The sequence below is a fragment of the Lepidochelys kempii genome, chromosome 9 (genome assembly GCF_965140285.1).
Source record: "Lepidochelys kempii isolate rLepKem1 chromosome 9, rLepKem1.hap1, whole genome shotgun sequence".
Lineage (NCBI taxonomy): Eukaryota > Metazoa > Chordata > Testudines > Cheloniidae > Lepidochelys > Lepidochelys kempii.
Genome location: NC_136388.1, coordinates 78,861,317 through 78,882,992, shown reverse-complemented (window position 1 = coordinate 78,882,992; position 21,676 = coordinate 78,861,317). Strand labels below are relative to the sequence as shown.

Below are 21,676 nucleotides of genomic sequence, written 5' to 3'. Positions count from 1 at the left end.
AAAAACTCCAGCCCTTGAGTCAGGGCTATATGGACCATGAAGCCTAGAACCTTTCAGGGTATGTCTGCACAGTCTGCGGCAATGAGCCCCCAAGCCTGGGTCAGCAGACGTTGTGGCTTGGGCTCTGACCTTATGTCGGGGAGTGGGCTTCAGAGCCTGAGCTGCAAATTAAAAGTACTGTCTCCGCAGTTATTTTTAGCATGGCATACCAGCCCCAACCTGTTGACCTGGCGGGAAGGCTCACTGCCCTGGGGTGCTGCTGGCTCTGTACATGTACCCAGAGATTCCCACTGTTGGCCTGTGAATTTAGCTCCCATTTGTGACCCATGCATGTGAATGGTGCCTGTGCAGAACAGCCTGGGGCTGCTGTGTTGGGCAAAGAGCAGGCCCCTGCCCATGAAAACAGAGCATCTTCTCATCTGTGGAGATGTGGAATAAAATAAAGGGACAAAATGTGCGGGAGAGTAGTGGGGGCAGCAGGCTGAGACACTGATGGTCTGGGGCTTCACAGTGCATTTGAACGACCATGTGGCTGATACTCAGGGACTGCCGGGCTCCAGCCCCCCTCCGGTGATTGATACCATGTGGGGCCATTGAGGGGCTGTAATAAGAGGATCCTGGAAGAGTCTCCCCTCTCCACCCCCAATAAAAAAATAAATGTAAACACCTACTTTATTCAGAAGAGTAAGGGATGAGGAAGCCTGGAAAATAGACTGCAGGGAGCAAGATGGTGCTGCACTCCCCCTACCTCAGGATGGACTCTGAGAGTTAACAGGGCTTTTCTGCCTCTCACACGTAGCGTTGCGACTGGTGCGCAGATGCAGAGATGAGCTCTAATGCATCTCGGCGTGTCCTTGTGTTTCAGTCTCTGTGGCCCATTCAGACTGTGGTCTCTGCTGCTTCTGCCGACAAAGGCCAATTAGTGCAGAGCCGGGAGGGTGGGTTTTGTTAGTTTCTTTGCTACTTTTCTTGGCGCTGCTCTTGTTCTTGTTCCTCAGCATGAGCGATGATTTCAGGGTTGTCATGGTGCCCAGGGCAGCAGCAGTCTCCGTAGCACTCATCCAGACAAAGCAAAAGGAGTCTGAAGGGAGTCAGTGAGGAGAAAGCAGCTGGCTGAAGCGCTTTAGAGCCAATTTCCCAACAAATCCCTACCAGCTCCAGGGCTAGGACAGGAGTAGTCTGCCTTATATTACTTTCCCACCCCCCTAGCTATCTGGTCCCCTAGTGATCAACAGCACTCTTGGGCATTTGGCAGAGGTTTCAGATGCTGCATGCAGCTTCCACTGGGGTTTTAAAATGTAGACAGAATCTTGTTCACACAGAGAGTTGGGTAAACTGCTTGCACCAAACAGCCTGGGTCCTGATCCTGCTGTGAGTTCCATGTGGGCACAGGGGTCTGTGCGTGTGGAGCTCATTGTGGAACTGGGGCCTCTGTTGGCAAATTCGTCCGCGTTTCTGCTTGGGAATCATTTGTCAATAGACTTTTTATATTTTTTAATGATTGGTCCGTTGTTTGTTGAACTATGTCTCGGACAATGGGTGGCTCCCAACCTATTCACCAAGACCATTGCTTCATGGGTTTGCTGTTCAAAGTTTCTGATGTGATTGGGCATGTACGTCACAAGATGGTGTTTCTTCTCCCATGTTCACAGGGAGGCTTGTAGCGCAAATGCCTGTTTGCACAGTTATGTGAAAGCAGTCCCGGTCTGGAGTTGTCACTGGAATGCTGCCTCGCTCTTTGTAGTGAGGGCCAGGACCTGGTTGCATCAACTTCTGCGCGATCAAAACCCCGCTTGCTATGGGGCAGGCTGGAGTCCACAGTGGGACTGATTTGGTTCAGGATCACGCGCTCCATCACCTTGTAAGGGGTGCTCAAGAGGGATGTTGGCCTATAACTAGAAGGGTGCTCTGCATGTTTTCCAGGCTTTAGGAGTGCTATGAACTTGGCTTTTCTCCACACATGGGGGATTTCACCAGTCTCCAGGATGAAAAGCTTCGTCATCAGTTTCCATGCCAGTGGACCCAGGTGATATGGGAACTCAGGACAGATAGGATCTTTTCCCACTGCTTTTCCCAGTTCTGCCTCAACCTCCTTACTTGTGAATGGTGCACTGGAGTGCATGGTACTGGTAGTGCTTTAATCGATTTGGCAGCAGCATATGACACAGTCTGGAAGGACGGTCTGCTACTGAAACTGGCCAAAGTGATCCCCTGTGTGCGGCTTCTCAGGCTGCTGAACACCATGCTTAGTGGCCGAAGGATGTGTGTATATCTCGGGGGTCTAACCAGCAAGCCATGACTTTGAGTCATGGGCTACCACGGGCTCTGTACTTGCTCCAACACCCTTCAATGTATACACGAGCGATATGCCTGAAATGATAGTGCAGAAGTTTGCATATGCTGATGATTTGGCACTTGCAACTCAGGCCTATAGCTTTAGAAAACTTGCAGTAACCCTTACATCTGACCTGAAGATCATGGAGGGGTACTTTCAAAAGCGGCAGCTGAGAGTCCTAATCTGAGCAAATTTGTAGTCTATACTTCCCATCTGGACAACAGAATCGCACAAAACACTCTAACTGTCCAAGTTTTGTGGTGGAAACAGTGTGTTATGACCCAAAGCCAATATACCTCGTTGTTGTTCTTGAGCGCACCCAGACTTTTCGTGATCACCTCAAGAAAGTAGCCTCTAAAGCGAAGACTTGCATCAACATTATTCAAAAGTTAGCAGGAAGAAGCTGGGGATCAACTGGCCTGGCACTATGACCCTGGTTCACTCAGCTACAGAGTACTGTGCACCAGTGTGGACAAGAAGCTTCGGCTAGGCAGCTGAATCAGATCATGCGAATCATCGCAGGAACTTTAAAATAAACACCTCTGCCATGGCTTTCTGTGTTAGCAAACGCCGAACCTCCAGCTGTCTGATGAGATACAGCCACAGCATGAGAACTTAAAGGTGCCAAAAGCTGCCCAGACCTTCCCATCTGGCAGGTTATGGATGGCAAACCCCAACAGTGCCTGAAATCTCACAAACCACTATGGACCACACGAGACCACTTCATGTCTCTGGATCCAACCAAGGAAGGGCAAAGCATCTGGACCTCATCTACCATTCCAAACAATCGCATTATCACTGATCCAACAAGCTATCCTCCCTGTTTTGACCTGCCGTGCAGACTTGGGACCACACTGAACTGCATCTGAACAACCCATGGAAGATGCGGCTACTTGATGCACATGTAGAAAGTCCAAGACTTCCCTTTGTGTGACTGTGGTGAGAACATCCAAGCCATCGAACACATCATAACGTGGTGCCTCACATATGGATTCAAAGGTTAATTGGATGATAGCCACAGTATCACCAGGGAGGCTTTGAAATGGCTTACGGACCTACAGCTGCATCTATAGACTGTTGCTCTGCGGATGCCATACATGTGAGAGAGACAAATACGTGCACGAATGTTCATGGCAGTCTTTCAGTGAACTTCCTTGTGAACAAATGCCTGCTCACACAAACATCTGCAGAAAGTGAATAAGAAGCTGTGAATAATGTCCAAGCAAGTTCTTGGATTGCATTTGTTTTTTCCTACGATATTCACCCAGCTCTGGTAACAATCACAAGCTTGCTTTGCTGCTGCCAAAGGTACTGCTGAGCAACTGAATTCCTCCGTGTGCTATGGAGCCTTTGCTGCAATTGGCAAATTTGAGTTTAGAGACGGTGTGGGGTGAGGGTACAGGAGATCAATAATGAAAAGGTTAACCTAGGGTGCTGTTTACCCCTTTCTGGAGGAAATATTGAAAGCCCTTGTGTGGGGCTGATGAGCTAAGAAAGGAGGGTGGGAGTTGGATCGAAAATCTCAACCTTGTGGGGTTTGGATTTCCAATGCCCTGTGTTTGTCTTTGACACTGAAGGTCTCATTTCTTATGCTTTGTAGTTCCTTCTTTCTCTATCCTTGCGCTCTCTGGCTGCCTGGGGCTGGGAATGTGGAATGCTGAATGGTGCATTAAAGAGACAGGAAGGAAAGCCCATGTCTTTTTAAAACTCATAATGTCCGGGGAATTTCAATCGGCATCCAAGCCTATTTCTAGCCAACAGAATAACGGTGCAGGGTTTGAATCTTCCGTCCCGCCTCCCTGGGCACTGCTTCCTCCTTCTGTCCCTCCCTCTCTCCCTGTACAGCAGCTTCTCTCCTGGCTGAATCTCTCTGCCCAGCAGCTCTGTGCTGTGAGGAGCCACTTATGGATCTGACGGGAAGGGTTCTCTCCAGGGCTGGGGGTACTCCATGTTATAGCTGAGTGTGCAAGGGGGCTGGCCCACAGACTTCCCCTGCCCTGCCCATCATGCCATTATTGGATTTTTTCTGGGCTTGCTTCAAAAAAGCAAAGGTAAGAAACTGTCCATTTAAATCTTGTCCAGGCTTTCAGACTCCCTGTCAGCTGCCAGGAAAGAGGTCTGAAGGGATGGGTGGGGGGTGTCTGGCAGTGCCTGAGTTTGGGTATTGGTGTGCTCCCAGGACATCTGTACGTGTGTACACACACACATACACTATATGAGTCAATGCGGATACAGTACACACAGATGCATATATGTGTGCTATGTGGAGAGAGACGTGTACTATAGCCAAATTTTCAAAAGTGCTTAGCACTCAACAGCTTCTGCAGAGAAGAATGAGAGGTGCTGGATGCTGACTGTATGTGGATAGATGCAGATATTCCGCACACAGCCATATGCAATTTATGGATTACATGCATGTGTGGGTACTCTATGCAGGCATGCATCCACTGTATGGATAGATCCAGGTATTCAGGCATATGTACAGACACACTCACATTCAGGAATTAAAATTCAGGAATTGATTTGCATGACAAGTCATACATGGAGATCTCTGTCATAGACAGGTCCGATCTGCCTACGACTTGGCTTTATCCCACCCATGTCCACTCCTGATTTGGTAGCAGATGCTATGAAGCGTGATCCCACTTCTGCGGTCTCCTTTCTCTCTGGAGTAGACAAACTTTTTCCTCAGTTTTTTTTTAACGGAAAAACCTTGGATAATTTCTGATAGTTGGACGAGATCTTTTTCTTGCCCATCCTCTGATTTTGGATATTGCTGTAGAAAATTACTCAGTCTTTCTCTTTCCTGTGTCACATTGGTTGCAGTCACTCACACTCCCTCCACCCCTAGGGAGATCCCAAATAAACACACTCTTTATGGACAGAGTCAGAGTCACACATACACTCTTTACAGTGCAGACATTTGTGAATCATTTCCTGATGCAAACCCTAAGTTGCCCCCTTGGAACAGGTGAAGACATACTCAGTGTTTGTGTGCTCAGCTCCCTCTTCTGAGAACCTGTGACTTTGAATTCCCCTATGTCTTCTTTATACTGTGCCAATATTCTATAGTTTTGTTTTCTTCCTCTAAGTCCTGTCTGAGGAGCACCTCATGTTTTCAGTGAACATCTGGGTGGATGGCACAGAAGGAAGTTTAGGGGCACGGCCCCAGGCCATGTGTGCCACAACTGTTAGGGCCAGAATCAGATTTGGGACACGAAGGTATAAATCTGGTATAATTCAGTGACTACAATTAGAATTACGCTGGAGTAGCTGATGCCACAATCTGGCCCCTTAGTTTTTAATTTCCTGTGGCAACATTTCTTATGACGGGTAGCAGTTTTGGTTGGGTTTAGTTCTTCATCTGTCTCTTTAACACAGCTTTCTCTTCCCAAGTGTGCCATTGTGGTGCTAGACACACTGTATTGTTGCCTGTGCAATAGAATGACGGATCTGTCTGAGAGGTGATGGGGATACTGTCGGCGCAGGTTACAGAGGCTTCCAACTGATTGTGGGATATACTAAAATCCTTTCCAGCCAGTACCTTATAGCAGGTAGAGCCTATGTCAAGATAAAATACACCCGCTACACATACTGTCTATGGGGCAGTTAGCGGAGTTGAAGGTAACAATGATCTTTGTAGAATTCATTCATGATATTTTACAGTGCCCCTCTGCCATATACATTGGCCAAACCGGACAGTCTCTACACAAAAGGATAAACGGGCGCAAATCAGACATCAAGAATTATAACATTCAAAAACCAGTAGGAGAACACTTCAGTCTCCCTGGACACTCAATAACAGACTTAAAAGTGCCAATTCTTCCCCCGACAAAACAACCCCTTCAAAAACAGACTCCGACGAGAAACTGCAGAACTGGAATTAATTTGCAAACTGGACACCATCAAATTAGGCTGGAATAAAGACTGGGAGTGGATGGGTCACTACAAAAACTAATTTCCCCCGCTGATACTTACACCTTCTTGTCAACTGTTTGAAATGGGCCATCTTGATTACATTGTCCTCATTAGCACTACAAAAGTGATTTTCCCCCCTCCCTTGGTATTCACCCCCTTCTTGTCAACTGTTGAGAATAGCCCACTTCCACCTTAATTGAATTGGGTCGTTAGCACTGACCCCCCAACTTGGTAAGGCAACTCCCATCTTTTCATGTGCTGTGTATTTATACGTGCCTCTGTATTTTCCACTCCATGCATCTGATGAAGTGGGTTTTAGCCCACGAAAGCTTATGCCCAAATAAATGTGTTAGTCTCTAAGGTGCCACAAGGACTCCTCATTGTTTTGAAAATTTCTTAGTCCTCCAAAGGGCTCTACAGGCACTCATTAATCCTGTAGTGCTAAGTAGTAGTATCCCATTTCACAGATGGAAAAACTGAGGCTCAATGAAGCAAAGTGGTTTCTCCTATGACCACACATTGGGCTTGTGCTGGAGCTGGTTGTTCTTGGGCTCTCAGCTTGCATTCAGTTCAGTAGAAACATGTTTCTCCTAAATATCAAACCAGAAATAATATAAACAGCATTAGTAGAAGCCTTTCCATGCCAACAACCTATGGGAATGTTCTTCTGTCTTCCTTAGAGGAACAAGATGTCATATCGCTTCATCCTTTTATTGCAGAGTTCAGCTGTAATAGCACATCAAAGGCCCAATCCTGTACAATGCTGAGCTACTTATGAGTAAGCTACCTGTACTGTTTGGTCACCTGAGTTGCAGGTATTGTTTTTGCTTTGATTGGAGGAATCCTGATCTCACATCGCACTTTCATGACCGCTGAACCCTTCTGGTGTGCCTGTTTGTGCAAATATTCGCACAAGTATTTGCATCACAGTCTCTTTCTGCAGACATTTGTGAAAACCACACTTCACTTACCTGAGTGTTGGCAACAGTTGAGTTAGAGGGACCACGATTACCATCAAATGAATTCGCTTTATCTGGAGAGTGTTCTCAGATTCTCTCTTTCTGCCTTTTCACAGCTGTAGGGAGTGGCATGTGCCTACACTCAGGTTCCTGACAGGTAATGAAGTTTCAGAGGCCAGCAAGAGATCAGCACAGTAATGAAACAGACCCATATAAATTAGTGGTTAGACCACATTGGGTGGTCCCCAAAAGCCTAGGTTGGTTTATAATTTTAAATATAAACCAACCTAGGCTTTTGGGGACCACCCAATGTGGTCTAACCACTAATTTATATGGGTCTGTTTCATTGCTGTGCTGATCTCTTGCTGGCCTCTGAAACTTCATTACCTGTCAGGAACCTGAGTGTAGGCACATGCCCTGGCTTCACAGGAGGCAGAGCAGGACTCTGGGGAACCTGTGACCTAGGAATTTCTTTAGATAAAACCATTAGGTCAGGGGTGGCCAATATGAGCCTGAGAATGAGCCAGAATTTACCAATGTACATTGCCAAAGAGCCACAGTTATACGTCAGCAGCCCCCATCAGCTCCCCTGCCCCAGCGCCCACTGGCAGCTGCTGATCAGCACCTCGCCCTCCGGATCAGCTGTTCTGTGGCATGCAGGAGGCTGGGGGGGGGGGAGGGGAGGAGCAAGGGCATAGCAGGCTGAGGGGAAGGGACAGGCAGGAGTGGAGTGGGGCAAGGCCTGTGGCAGAGCCAGGTGTAGAGCAGTGAGCACCCCCCGGCACATTGGAAAGTTGGTACCTGTAGCTCCAGCCCCGGAATCCGTGCCTGTACAAGGAGCAGCATATTAACTTCTGAAGAGCTGCCTGTGGCTCTGTAAGTAGAACTCCTTCCACTGCCTCTGCAGGGTGTATATTGGGAGGTGGACCAGAATTTCCCAAATAGGGAATTTATCCAGGACCCTGGGTCAACACACCACTTCTTAGCTCCACCCTTCAATTTGATGTTGTGATGATAAATGAGCCCCTCTGCCTGAGGGTGATGCTTTTGGATGCTTCCTTGCTAGTTCAGCCCTTGAGGTTTGTGTTGAACTGGAGTGGCACAAAGCCTGTCAACAAAGAGGTTAGGATTTGTGAAGGGATCAGTATTAGACACTGCAAGTGCCTACTCCCAAACTCAGGGCCTGTACGTCCACTTTGGCTGTGTTTTCCTGTCCTCGGGTGCTATCTCAACTTCCTTTCACCCCTTGCAGGGGATAACCCTGGGGCAGGGGGTTTCTCTTTTCTTTCCCCCGCCTCCATCTTTGCCCTCCTTGGGTTCACAGCCACTCGAGTCCTCTTCTCTCGCCTGTCCCCATTTTAATCACTTCCCTACCCCACAACAATAAATAAGACTTGATTTGCTACAAGCTTCAATCTAAAAATACCGAGCAAACCCCTTAAAATTTAGAAGCCTGGCCCTTCCCAGGAGATGGTAGCAGGGTAAGTGCTGTTCCTGGGCCGGGCCATTGCTGCGGGCTCCTTACAGGGCAGGAGAAGGGGAGGCCAGTTCTGGGAACAGCTGTGCTTTCAGAAAGCAGAAGGGACAGAGGACACCACCTCTTGCTCAACATTTCCAACAGGAATTGCTGAGGGTCTGGGACAGGCAGTAGGGCTGAGGCTCTCTTGGTTTCATCTCATTCTCCCTGGTCCCAGGAGTCATTTGTGCTGTGTTTTTCCTAACAAGTAACCAAGCAACAGAAGAATCCCTAGAAATCCACTGACATGGAAAAAATGCACTGGGTTCGAAGGATAGAATTGTAATTCCCATTGTGTTGAGAGATGGAGCAGAAGGTTGGAAGATTGCAGGAGAAGCCAGGGAACATTTGGAAGAGGGATCTTCCCAAGGTTGGAATAGCTTAATGCTTATTAGATCCTAAGGGACTGCTCTTCCCTTTTCATTGCTGTACGCTGTTCAGCCAACTACTATGCCATGCCCAGAGCTGGCTGCATTTCAGTGGGGGGTGCTAAGTGGTGTGTGTGTGTGTTTGGCTGGCTGGCTGAAGCTTGCAGGATCCTTTGAGATGAAAGCTATAGATGCCCCAGTGCTTTAACAAAGCATCTGAACCTTTTCAGCTTTGACTATCGTTAATTCCTCTGTACTGCTACAGCAATGATGCTGCTTCTGCGTGGGCTTTTCCTGGCAGTGCAGGATTGGACAGAGGTACACAGGCTAGCGACAGCAAAGCTTGTCCCATTTCTCACCTGTGAGGGAAGGATTCAGAAATCCCGCATAAATCCAAGGACCCAGCTCTGAATGCCAGTGGGCACAGCCCTTTTCTGGAGACCCAGTGATAACCCCAAGCTCCCTGCCTCCACATCACTGTACTTTCTTGAATTTGCTGAGCCCAGCTCTTGCTGCGAGCAACACAGCAGAAATGAAGGGGTTAAGCACCTCTTCCTGTGTGCTATCCCCAAGCCCCCCCGGTGCCCCAGACAGGAAGAAGGGTCCCTGCTGGTTTGTGGGAAAGTCAGACTCACCAGAATGTAACATTCCTAACATTATCCCCAAGGCCCTGCAAGCACATCTGGTGTGATTTGGCCTGGGCCTCCTACTGTGATGAAGTAGCAGGGTGAGGGGGACGGGGAGGGGGCATGTGAGAATATGTGGGGACCCTAAAGGGACTGGGTAGGGTGGGCTTTGGTGCCTCCTGGCTCGAGCCTTCCAATCCAGTCGAAGGAATGGTCATTGGGGATCTCTATTTCTCTCTCATACCTTAGGGCAGTGTCATGGGTTCCCCTACCCCCTACATGCAGTACCGTGGGCAGTGCCATAGGTTCCCCTCCCCTCTCCCCTGTACCTGCAGCACTCCCACCCATCGGTCCCCCGGCCATGCCCTGTGCCTGGGGTATCTCAGGCAGAGCCATGCCATTTTGGGTCATCTCTTTTTTGTTCTGATGAGATTTAGTTACATTTATTTTTGCCTGCAGGAAGCCTCTAGCAATGAAAGGGGAGCAAGTCCTGGGCTCTTTGTGCCAGTGCCGGGGGCATCCGCCCAGCAGCACTGGAGGGGATGTGAGAAAGCAGCATGCTGCACTCGCTCACGGCGGGCCCCTTCATCATCAAAGAGGCTGCTGCATTTCTAACAAAGCGGAGAGAACGGAATGCAGGCAAAGCCTCTCCAAGAACTGAGCCCAGCAAAGGAGGCTGGGCTGTGTTTTCCTTTCTTTGCTATTATATTTTTTATCCCTGGCTTTTTGTGCTTGGAAAGTCCATTCTGCCTGCCACTTCCAGAGCCTGCTAATGTGATTAAAATGTGGCCATCCCCTGCTCACAGACTCCTGCTTGCGCAGTTGCCTGGGCCTCGGGAGACGGGCCCTGTGAGAGGCCTAACTTTTCCTCTGTGGCAGTAGGGGCCAGTCTACACTGGGCACATTTTATAACCACTCTGAAAGCCAGTGGGAGCCCTAGTGTAGACCACCTGGTTGAAGGTGGCCTGACCACTTTTTACTGAAATGGTTCAAGACCACCTAAAAGGTCCAGTCAGAATCAGATGTGTGAGTATGTGGGGGAAGAGAGACCCAAAATCCCCAGGGGAGATTTTGTCCAACACAGACACTCATGAAGACAAGGCCCCTTCCCCAAAGAGCTGGCAGCCTAAATAAATCAGAACATGGGAAGACCGTGGTCTGCTAAGGATTTTCTCACTCTCCTGGCTCGGCTTCCCCATCCGCTGGCCTCTGCAGCACAATCCTCATCCTGTGCTGGTGACCTTGGCCTGGAAACAATCAGGACATCAGCTTCGGCTTTGGTTTGGGTGTGTGAGAACTTTTGAAGTGCTCACAAAAGCTGCCAAGTGATGGTCTTGGAGGCTGATGTTCTGCGTTCAGCCCCAGGACTTGAAGAGTACGAGCAGTGGCTGGGCAAGCACCTCTTGCCATGACACTCCTCAGCCGGACTCTGAGAGCTGGAAGGGAGCTCAGCCTCTGTGGCTCATTCATTCTTTGGCCTCCCTGCTGAATCTGCCAGTGAGGGAGTCAGTGTCAATTGTGCTGCTGTTTCTTGGTGCAGTGGACAAGTGTCCACAACGATCTGGGCTGAGGCCCAACAAACTCTTTTTAGACCGTCCCTCAAACCGCCATCAGATAGCAATAAATATTACAACATTTAGTTCTTCCCTGTGGGATCCATGAGAGGGAAGGTGGGCTGGGGGAGAGTGAGAGTGGGGACTTGGTTAGTTCTGTTTGAGGGCCCCGGGTTTGATGCCAGTGGAGTTAGTCCAAAGCTGAGCATTTGGAGTCAGGGATTAATTGAGTCCCAGGGCTCTAGCTGTGTTGAAATTTCCTTACAGTGAAAACTGGAAGGGAAAAGGGCTCCTTAAATAGCTCAGTCCAAGTGTGCAAAGCTTGGTGGCTCAGTAGGCAAATACACAGGATTGTTTTTCATTCCATTCCAGGTGTTTCTTACTCATTTAGCACAGAGGGGTTTGGCATGGACATTGCAGCCTTTTCCCATGTGGGGTGACCCTGGTTCAGCTCTCAGGGAAGAGATGTAATGCAATGGCTCCCAGGCACTGCTTTCTGCCCAGCACCAGTATTTCAGGCTTTGGGACTGCTACTCTAGCAGGCTACCATTCTTCCCAAGTTTGTCCCATGGGACTAACTTGTGCATCACGCAGTGTGGTGACATTCTGATCCAAAGCTAGGGTCAGAGTTGACAGAGGGGAGAGATATTAATCATATTTGAAGTGCTGCCTCCATGTGGTTCATCTGGTGACTGGTATCTCAGCCTGTGGCCATGGATTATTAATCCCTGCCTACCAGCACATCAGAGCCAATCTGTGAGCGTGCCCTGGAATAAGAGCTCCTCCTGTCAGGAGGTGACTAAGATGCCGTGGAATGAGGGACCAGGGTGGGGGAGTCACTTGAGGATCCATGTATATTAATATATATTAATATATTGATATCTGGCTCAAGTGGCTAACCCCAGCTTGGGGTCTGGAGTACAGAGAATGGGCCTTTTGCAGAGCCTGTGTGAGTGCAATGTCCACTCGGGTGCTGGGCACCAAAAGCCCTGGCAGGAGGAGCAGGAAAAAACAGGCAGTGTCTCTGATTGGATAGTCACATTTTCAGGGAGCAGGTGGAGGTTGCAAAGGCAGCATGCAGGAGAGAATCTGTCTGCAGCAGCGCTGGGGAGGATGGGAGATTTGCAGAGCCCTGCAAGCTGCAGCATGAGCACAGCTGCATACAGCATGGCTCACAAGCGGCACCCAGAGGCCAGAGAGACTCAGAGCAGATGAGGCTTGTCTCTTAGTTCAGAGCAATAAACCACATCCTTCCTCTTTTCTTTCACTCCCTGGCTCCCAATCTAAAGGTCTCTGTCTATTTGTCTTTCCATCCTAGGGCTATCTTACCTCAGAAAGGCTTTTACTGGTAGCTGTAGCCTCCTAGTGGAGACTCTGCTTGTATTGGCCAAAGGAGTTATTTTGCTGATACAGTTAAGCTGGCATAGCTATGTCAGGGGGTTGACTGACACTTCTAACTGACACAGCTATGCTGGAAAAACTTGGTAGCATACACCTGGCCGTAGAATCGGGGTTGAAAAGAATCTCTAATACAAGGGTCCACTTCCCAAATCGTTTCCCCCCTGCTGCTCCCATCTGTTTTGCAAGTCTCTTCATTTGCTTTCTCTGTGTGGCTCATTCATCTCTAAGTCCAGCTCCAGGCCCCTTGCTGCTGCTTTTCCATGGGCAGGGGGGGAGGAGAGGGGTCCATGCGGTGATGGAAACACTCTTAGTGGAAGTTTTGCAGGCAAATCCCATTGTAATTTTCAGACATGAAATTGAACACAATGTTTCTGAAGTCCCAAATCAGGTGTGTTCTATTCTCTATAGTTCTCCCAATGTATTGTGCCCTGTTTATTTTTGACTAATGCACTACAGTCAGTGGAATTACCCATCACTGTGAAATATCTGTCCTGTCCCTCATATTGTTCTCATTGGCTTGAGAAGGAAAATGGTGCTTCCATCCCCAGTGTTTCTCCCCTTTAATGATGAATGTGTTGAGCATCCCCTATGCGCTTGACTCCACAACGCATGGAGGGGAGGTAGTCATTGGCCTCGGGGACCGATATCTCCTCCTCCCCTTCTGAAATTCAGTTCCTTTTGCGTTTGCCTGCTGAAATGATTCTGCTCTATATGGAATGTTGCCTTCTGCAATTTGTTCTCCTTCATGTGCTGGCATCTCCAGTCTGCGCTCAGATCTTGTGTGCGTTTGTTACCTGCCATAGCAAAAGCCAGTTAATGAAATCCTGCTTCTATTACAGCACCTCCTTGGGGTTCCTTTCCTTAGCTTACTTCCCCCAAACACCACTTAATTCCATCATGTAGACTAAGTTGATAATCTGATCCAAGCTGCCATCTTCTGGGAGAGCTTTAGTTGGGTTTGTGATGAAGACACAGAAATTTTAGGGGTTCATGACCAGGAATATAAGAGATTGTAAAGTGATTTATTTTTCTTTTGTTTTGTTTTTACAGTGTTTCACATTACTAGAGGATAAAAGGGACCCAGGTAAGTGGAGATGGCATGTTCTGTTTTTATCAGCAAGAATATATTCATTGTCACCTCTAGATCTGTGTTTTGGTGACGGAGCTACCAGGATATATGCAGAGGCATATAATCATGGGTGTCCTTCCCTTTCCAAGGGAGTGACTTGGGGTATTGCGGGGTTTTCAGTCTCCTTGCAAGTCTCCAGTTTCCCTTCCAAGCTCTTTCCTCCGCTCCCTTTGTCTGTTTCCCCACTTGCTTCTGTGCCTTAGGATAGTGAACCAGATTTGAAGGTTCTGTTATAAAGGTGACGTGTCATCTCAAGCACAAAGCACTATGGGGGTGCTAGAGAACCTGTGTGCATCAGCGTCCCTTCTTGTTATCCCAAACTGTGCCTGTCCCCTCCCACCCGCCTAGGCCCTGCACTCCATGCCCTCCCTAAGATAAAAGATTGGTTTGCCTATAAATTTGCTTTAATTGTCAGCAAAGTGGGTGTAATCCCTTCCATTTTGTGCAAGGTGAAATCCTGATTTTAGAAGCAGGAATGGAGAAGTGGCCACCCTCTCTTATTTGTACTGCTGTATCTGCCGACACACACAGAACTATTTTGAAGTGTTAACTCTGCCTTGGTCAGCAAATGTGTGCTCCTCTTTCTTTCCCTTCTCGCTGTTCTCCGGTTCTGTTTTTGTTGGAGAGATGCTGGGTGAACATACTCCCTCAGCTCACAGTGTGCAGCATCAGTGGAAACTTCCTCACTCTGGCATTGGAGTGACTGCGTGTGGCAAACTGCATGGGGTGGTGATTAGAGGTCAGAAGCTGTGAACCTGAAGCCAGGACCCCTAAATTCTGTTTGTGGCTCTGCCACTGATTCCCTGCATGACCTAGGACAAGTCACTTTGCTTTGAGCTTCAAGTTCCCCATCTGAATAATGCGTTTGGCAAGGATGAATTCGTTATAATGTGTTTTGAGGCCCTTGGATGGACGGCACTAGAGAGGGGCCAAATATTCAGTGTTAGTTTGTATTGTCATTCCCGGGGTCCTGATGTGAGGAAGACACTGACAGACCAGAGGGGATTCTGAAATGGATAACAAATGATGATTAAGGAATTGGAGTTAGCAACCTACTGTATAAGGAAAAGGAGACGTGTTCATTTTGGGATTTTCCTGTTTGGGCTGGGTGAAGAGGGGGTGATTGAACCAGTGTCACTGGGAACCTTTGGAGTGGCCAGTTTAAAACCCTGGCTTAGTGCAAACCCGAGTTCTCATAATGAGGCCTTGATTGGGCTATCCTAGAGGAAGGAGGAGAGTCACAGATTCTAGGCTCTGTCTGCTTTGGGGGGGACTTACAAAGACATCTTAAGAGGCATTAGCTCCTCTCTGCTGCTTCTGTTGCCTTTGCCGAAGCAATGGCCAGGAAGCAGCTGTTATCAGTGTGAGCTTACAGTCGATGTTTGCTTCCATTTGCACCAGTGGGCATCCCGGCTATCTCTAGTATGAATAATGCATTGCTTCCCAGGTAATGGGAGACGCGTGCCTCTTCTCATAGTTAGGGCTTTTTGCCTCTTCTCATAGTTAGGGCTTTAAGATATTGAGTTTGTTTACAAGAGCTTTGCCTTGCCCAAGTGCTGCGCAGATACTAATGAATGTTTGTTCAGTGATTGATAGACTAGGCTTAGTGAGGGGCCCTATTGCATTGCCGCTGTCCACTCCCCATTCTGCTGTGTGCACCTTAACCTGCCTTTGGGCTTGGACTGTGCAGGAGCACAAGCAGCCTGCAGAGCTGAAAGGTGGCTAGAGCATGCTAGCTGAGACTCCTGAGGAGTTAGGGCTTGATCCTGCCAAATACTGAGCACCCTCACCTCCTTCGACTTAAATGGGAGTTGGCAATGCCCAGCACCTCATGGGAAGTCCTCAGCACCTTAAAGGCTGAGGGCCTCACCCTGGTAAACTAATACTGCAGCCCAAAAATATTGAGAACCATCATTCAAGGCCTAATCCTGCATTCCTTGCACGCCCAAAATTCCTTCTGGAGTCACTGGCATCTTTGGGTGTGCAAGGAGTTAGCAGCTCAGGCTAAAGGCCTCTAATGCGCCGAGCTGATAGATAGCAGGCGTGAAGAAATGCACTGCGATCACACTCCGCACTGATTTTAAAGTCCACTGATGCAGAGGAACAGCCCAGCTGTCAGTAGCTCTGTGGCTGAGATGTACATTGATTCGTTTTGTTATCATACCTGCTTCTTTTACCTTGCCAGGTTTGTGATTAAAAAAATCTCTCTTTTGTGACATGAGGGTGTTTGGCTGTACCTCATGATAGTTGGATCTGTAATTCTCCACTGGTGCAGCTGGGAGCAAGGTTGAGTGCAGACAAGGTATGGGAGTTTTACCGTCAAGTCCTCCAAACCTGCTAGGGTGAAAACACCTGCCCCTTATCTGCAGCTTCCACCTTTGCTCCCACCTATAGAACTGTGCTGAGGGAAAATGACAGTTCAGGGATTTTTCTGGGAATAGATGTAGCTGTTGGCTCTGGCTGCATGGTGTGTTGTAAGCCCCCTGCAGCATGGGAATTCCGAGAACAAGGCTGGCGTGCACCCGCTCCTTGCCTTGTGGTTTCCTGAGACGAGGTCAGTTTTAGCAGCCCTGTAAATAGTTACAGGGGCCCTGAAGCATCCTAAAGCCACATTCTCTCCTCTTTTCTTTACACAGAAAAGGTCAAGAGAAATGCCTTTATATAATTATCCATGGGCAGCAACAGAAAAGGGGAGGAGGAGGAAGGAGCTCACTGATGACTGGAGTCTGTTCCAGAGTGAAACAGGAAACACATTACTGTTGCTAGCTCATGGTATATGGGTGGGGATCTCCAAGGTAGTTTTCATAACTGGAGGGCAATGACCTTGCTTGTTTTTCAGCCACTAAAAGATTAGATTTAGCTTTGAGCCCTAGCCGGTGGAAAGCTCCTGGTAACAAGGGTGCTTTGTGAAGGGGACTGGAGAGTAATCCTGGGTGGTCTCTATTCACCCTTTCACTGGGGAGATTAACAACATGAATCTTGAGAGCTTGTTAATGAAGGTTAAAGAGCCATGTGTGCAAGTGAAAGGGCCAGCGAGATATTTTGCCCCGCAAACAAATCACATCCACAATTAAGACTTTTGGGGGAGGGGAAAGAGGATACTGGTATTTCTTGGTTAAAGACATCTATAGTATCAGGGCTTCCTGGCAAATATGTAGTTAAACTAGAAAAGCACTACTTTTAATTTCACAGTCCTTCAGCTCTACACCTTCCCTGCCATCTCTACGCATGCGGGGACATTGGAGCTATTTGGTCACCTGGAGCTGGCCACTAGAGGGACACTAATGAGGAGCTGCACAAAGTCTTTGGCTCAGAACACAGGATTAATAAAATCTCTTTCTTAGATAAGTGGCTCTTTATTTTTGTATTCGAGAATTTGCATGTGTGTTGTTTGCAATTATATGGACTGATTGAAGCCATGGTTGGTTATTTCTGTATCACTCACTCCACATCTTGTCTGCAGACAGGTATCAAATATCAAAGGGCAAGGTTAATGAAAGAAACTTCGAAATCCGGCCCGTTAAAATGTAGGCTTGTGGATTTATGTCCTATATATTTACCAGAACGATACAGGTACCAACCACTGCTGACATTTCCGGAAAGAAGAGTCAGAGTGGTGAAGCCCAGGCAGAAACCCCACGGGTTTAAGAAGACCCTGGCAATAGTAGTTCAGTCAATGTGGCAGCCACAGTTACAAGAGAAGTTCCCTCCTCTGAAGAGCTTTTAATTTAATTAGAGATCCTGCCTGAACATTGGGAGAGATGGGATCTGTATCCAAACTTTGTAGCTCAGGCCCATCTGTAAATCTTAGTAGGTGTGTATGGTAGATAGGACAGCAGTTCAGAGCAAGAGGTTATGAAGGTTTTGTGGGTGAGTACAGTGTTAGAGACCTCATGAAAGAGGTAGGATTTCAAGAGGTGAGAGGCCGCTTGCTGGAGTGGGGAGGTTGTTCCATGTTTATGCCTTGTAGCTGAATAGGAAAGTGCCTGTCCTAGTCCTTCCATCCTCTGCAGAGCATGGTCACAATACTTTCTTCTCCATAATCCTGTCCATTGTCCCCTGGGAAACTACCTGGATTGACTTTCTGGGCCATTTCCTGTTCCACAACAAAAACAGTCCTCAAATTCCTTTTAAACCCCTACCTATTAACGTGCAGGATCTGAGATCAGCTGGTCATGCTGCAGTGACCCCTCTAACTGACCTCCTGTTCTGTGGAATTCCCATTGTTGTTGTTTCACAGAATAGCTGGATATGACATGATCAAAGCCCTCTGTCAGTAATGAAAATCTGTATTTTTTCCCATCTCTTTGAGGAGGGGAGGGGTTCAAGTGTCTGTGGCTCATACAATCTGGGGCCACTCTGCTAAGACTGTCCCTGCCCCTGATGGCAATCAATGCTTATTGTGATGGTGGTTTTTGTCCATTCAGAACTGAATTGAAACTCCCACTAAATTTCACACAGGCCACCAAACAGCCATTGCTACTAACCTGCCTATATAGGATCCAGAGAGATGAAACATTCCAGATATCTGTGCTAATCCCCTGAGCTCCCCAGAAAACTGGCATAATTTTATCCTGAGACTGAAATAGCTAGAACCATTCACTAACTGCCAGGATATTAGCTAAACAGAGGGGAAACCTCAGTCATTCTGCTATGGACCCTCCCATCCCCAGACACTATTAATTAAGCCTACTGCCTCTTTGCTCCATCCCATTGGCTCCCGTCTTTCCCAGTAGAGAGTTCTCCCTCTCTCCCTTCCCTTTTGCTGTGTTCCCACCTTACACGTCAGCTCTGCCCTGTTTCTCGCACACAAAACGTGAGTACTCCCTGGCACCGAGCCTATCCTTTCAGACAGATTCTGTTCAAGGACTGAGGCTACATTTTCATAGGTGTCCTACCCCTTCACTTCCTTAATGACATTAACCAAACTTTCCATCTATTGTTCTGAGCAAAACAAGAAGGAAAGAATTACACACAGGCCACACTCTAAATACAAATACATCTATATAATGTTCGTCCAAGAAACGAGGCTTGAGAGCATTCACTACAGGGAGGGTAATTCCTACCTGCCCTCTGCCATATTGGGGTCCAGGAAGTGGGCGGGCAAAGCCCGCCCACTGCTACAGAATCCCCCTCCAGCCTAAGGCGGGGGTTCACAGGACCTGGAAAACCAAATAATTATGGGGGACAACTAATGAATAACAGGGACAGGAGTGCAGTCAAAGGGTCAAACGAAGGGAACCAGATAAATGGCAAGAAATAGGAACCCCAGTGCAGCTTGCTGAGTGGCTGATGACAAGGTGAGGTCTAACAATAATGTCTTTTAAACAAAAAAATGATATCAAGCAACAGTGATTCTCCAAAGTGGGCTACCTCAGCAGAGCTCTCTGAGATAACACACATGGGGAATAGGTCAGTATGCAGTGTTTGGAGTTCCAAAATAACTCAATGAAAATGTTAGCTATCTATCATCACAGCTGGGCTACGCTCGCTTTATATTTATACGTGAGCTTTCTGGAGTCGTTTTCTGTAGGTTCCAGCCTTCTGGCTCAGGGATCTGGACCTTCTATTTTTGTCCCAGACCAAGTCTGCATTCACTCCCCGGGCTGTGGCATTGTGCATTTGTTTAATTGTGTTACTGGGTTGAGTTGTCTGAAGAGAATGGTTGGGATTTGGTCTGAGTCACTGGTTGAACAGGAAGCGCCGAATAGATTGTGTTTGGGCACTGGTCTCAAGTAACTGTGAAAAGAGAGCAGTTTCTCTCTCTCTCTCTCAAAAGTTGTATTTTTAGTGCTCCCATTGCTATTGACCTACACACAAACTGAATGCAACTGGGTGATGATTGAAGTGGGCCAGCATGGGTTGTGACTGGGCATTAGTTTAGCTGGTGAAAAGAATGGAATTTGCATATTGAGACATGCTGAAAGGGCCACAGCAAAAGCTCATGGTGGCAGCAAGGTTTGCATGTAGCTGTAATGGGATGGTAAGCAATTCCACAAAAAAAGGGTTAAATCTCATTCTGACTGTCTGAGTGCCTTTGACCACTAAGCCAAGGCAACAACTGAACGGAAATGTCGCAAAAGGCGAAGTCAACTGGAAAGAGCCAACAAACTCATTACACGTGGGGATGGGAAACATTTGAAATGATGACCAGTTTCCATTTGGACTTTTGAACAATTTTTTTTAAAAAGGTGCTAGTTACATAGTGGAAAATACAGTCATCAGTCTGGGTTCCAATTGCAGAGGTAGGGAAAAAATGAGCTGAATGTGATTATTAGTGGTTTTGATGCTGCTGTTTGACTTGACATGTGATGAAAGGGAATCTCAATTCTCCTTCCTCTTCTCTCTTTCTCTCTCTTTCTCTTTCAATCTGTGTGGTCAGCCTTGTGCTCGGCTGATGAGTCATTCTGAAGCTCTGGTACCTTTTGTTAAAAAAGAAACTTCCAGACCCCTCTGTTGTGTCTCAGGCAGATTTGAAACAAGACCCTCCTGGTAAGGCTATTTGCTCCCCCACCTGTCTTGGGCACTTTCTAGCTGAAGATCTTTGAGTCTTTCTGGCTGTGTGACTGGAGTGGGGCCTCTGAGGATTTTCTGCTTTTGTTTTGTGGGGGGAAGTCACCGCTTTTTAAGTGGCCCCTTTCCTGTACCACTACAATGCCCAGCATGAAACTGCATCAGCGGAGGCTATGATCAAACAGCTGGAAAACGGGAGTGATTAGTTCAAATGCTTAAGGAGGTAAATCCTTACTTTCTAAGTAAGAATATATGCATTAAAAATTGCCGTGCCAAGGTAGGGTGACCAGATGTCCTGTTTTTATAGGGACAGTCCTGATATTAGGGGCTTTGTCTTATATAAGCTCCTATTACTCCCCACTCCCCCTGTCCCAATTTTTCACACTTGCTGTCTGGTCACCCTATGCCAAGGCAATTTGAAAGCAAACAGGTGGCCTTTGCTTTCTTTCCTTAGGGTACGTCTTCACTACCCACCGGCTCCGCGGGCAGTGATTGATCTATCGGGGATCGATTTATCGTGTCTCGTATAGACACGATAAATCGATCCCCAAATCGACGCCTGTACTCCACCTCGGCAGGAGGAGTAAGCGGACTTGACGGGGGAGCCGCCGCGGTCGACTCGCCACCGTGAGGACGGCCAGGTAACTCCAACTAAGATACTTCGACTTCAGCCGCGCGAATAGCTTAGCGGAAGTTGCATATCTTAGTTCGAACCACTCCACAGTGTAGCCCAGGCCTTAGATTCATTCTGGATCTGGAGACAGTCTCCCCTCAATGGTAGGATCTTTGGAAATCCCTCTTTCTGCCCCAAAAGGAGACTCTGCGATTGTTTCTGAACTTCTAAGCACTTTCTGTTTGGTTCAGTTTATCCATGACCATTTAATTCCTCCTCCCCCCCCCCCCCCCCCCGTGCAAGGTAGTTTGGTGCTGGAGACTCTGCAGTTGAACCATTCGGTCCAGTTCATGATTTATAAACTCTGATAGTTTATGCCTGTCTTCCAGGGATGTTTTTATCCATGTGGGTTTTATATGTTGCTCAACTAAAATACAATTTCAAAGCTGATCTTGGAAACACGCATTTCCACACTGCAGTTTCCATAACTCTGAATGGTCACCCAGAGGCAGATATCATTATACTGCCACTCTCAGCAGGAGTTGCCATCTCATGGTCCTGAGTGGGACTGAGGGAATGTAGCTCCCATATGAAGTCATCGGGCGTGGAGGATTTTCCAAGGCAGTTATACGGGGAGGGGTTAAATAAAAGTGTTACTTTACTACAATTTTGAACATCTCCTGTTTGTCACCTGGCCCCTTTTAGGCCCTTAGGAGAAAGCCACAGCACAAGCAAACATAACTGA

The 21,676-nt window shown here is 47.7% G+C and overlaps 1 protein-coding gene across 1 annotated transcript in view; it reads left to right on the top strand.

Annotated features, from left to right (window-relative positions):
• STARD8 (StAR related lipid transfer domain containing 8) overlaps positions 1-21,676 on the top strand; it is a 142,100-nt gene that overhangs the window by 20,880 nt on the left and 99,544 nt on the right. Inside the window, exon 4 of the mRNA XM_073360982.2 lies at positions 13,727-13,760. Within this exon, the coding sequence (XP_073217083.2) occupies positions 13,727-13,760 (34 nt within the window). The remainder of the gene's footprint in view (positions 1-13,726; positions 13,761-21,676) is intronic.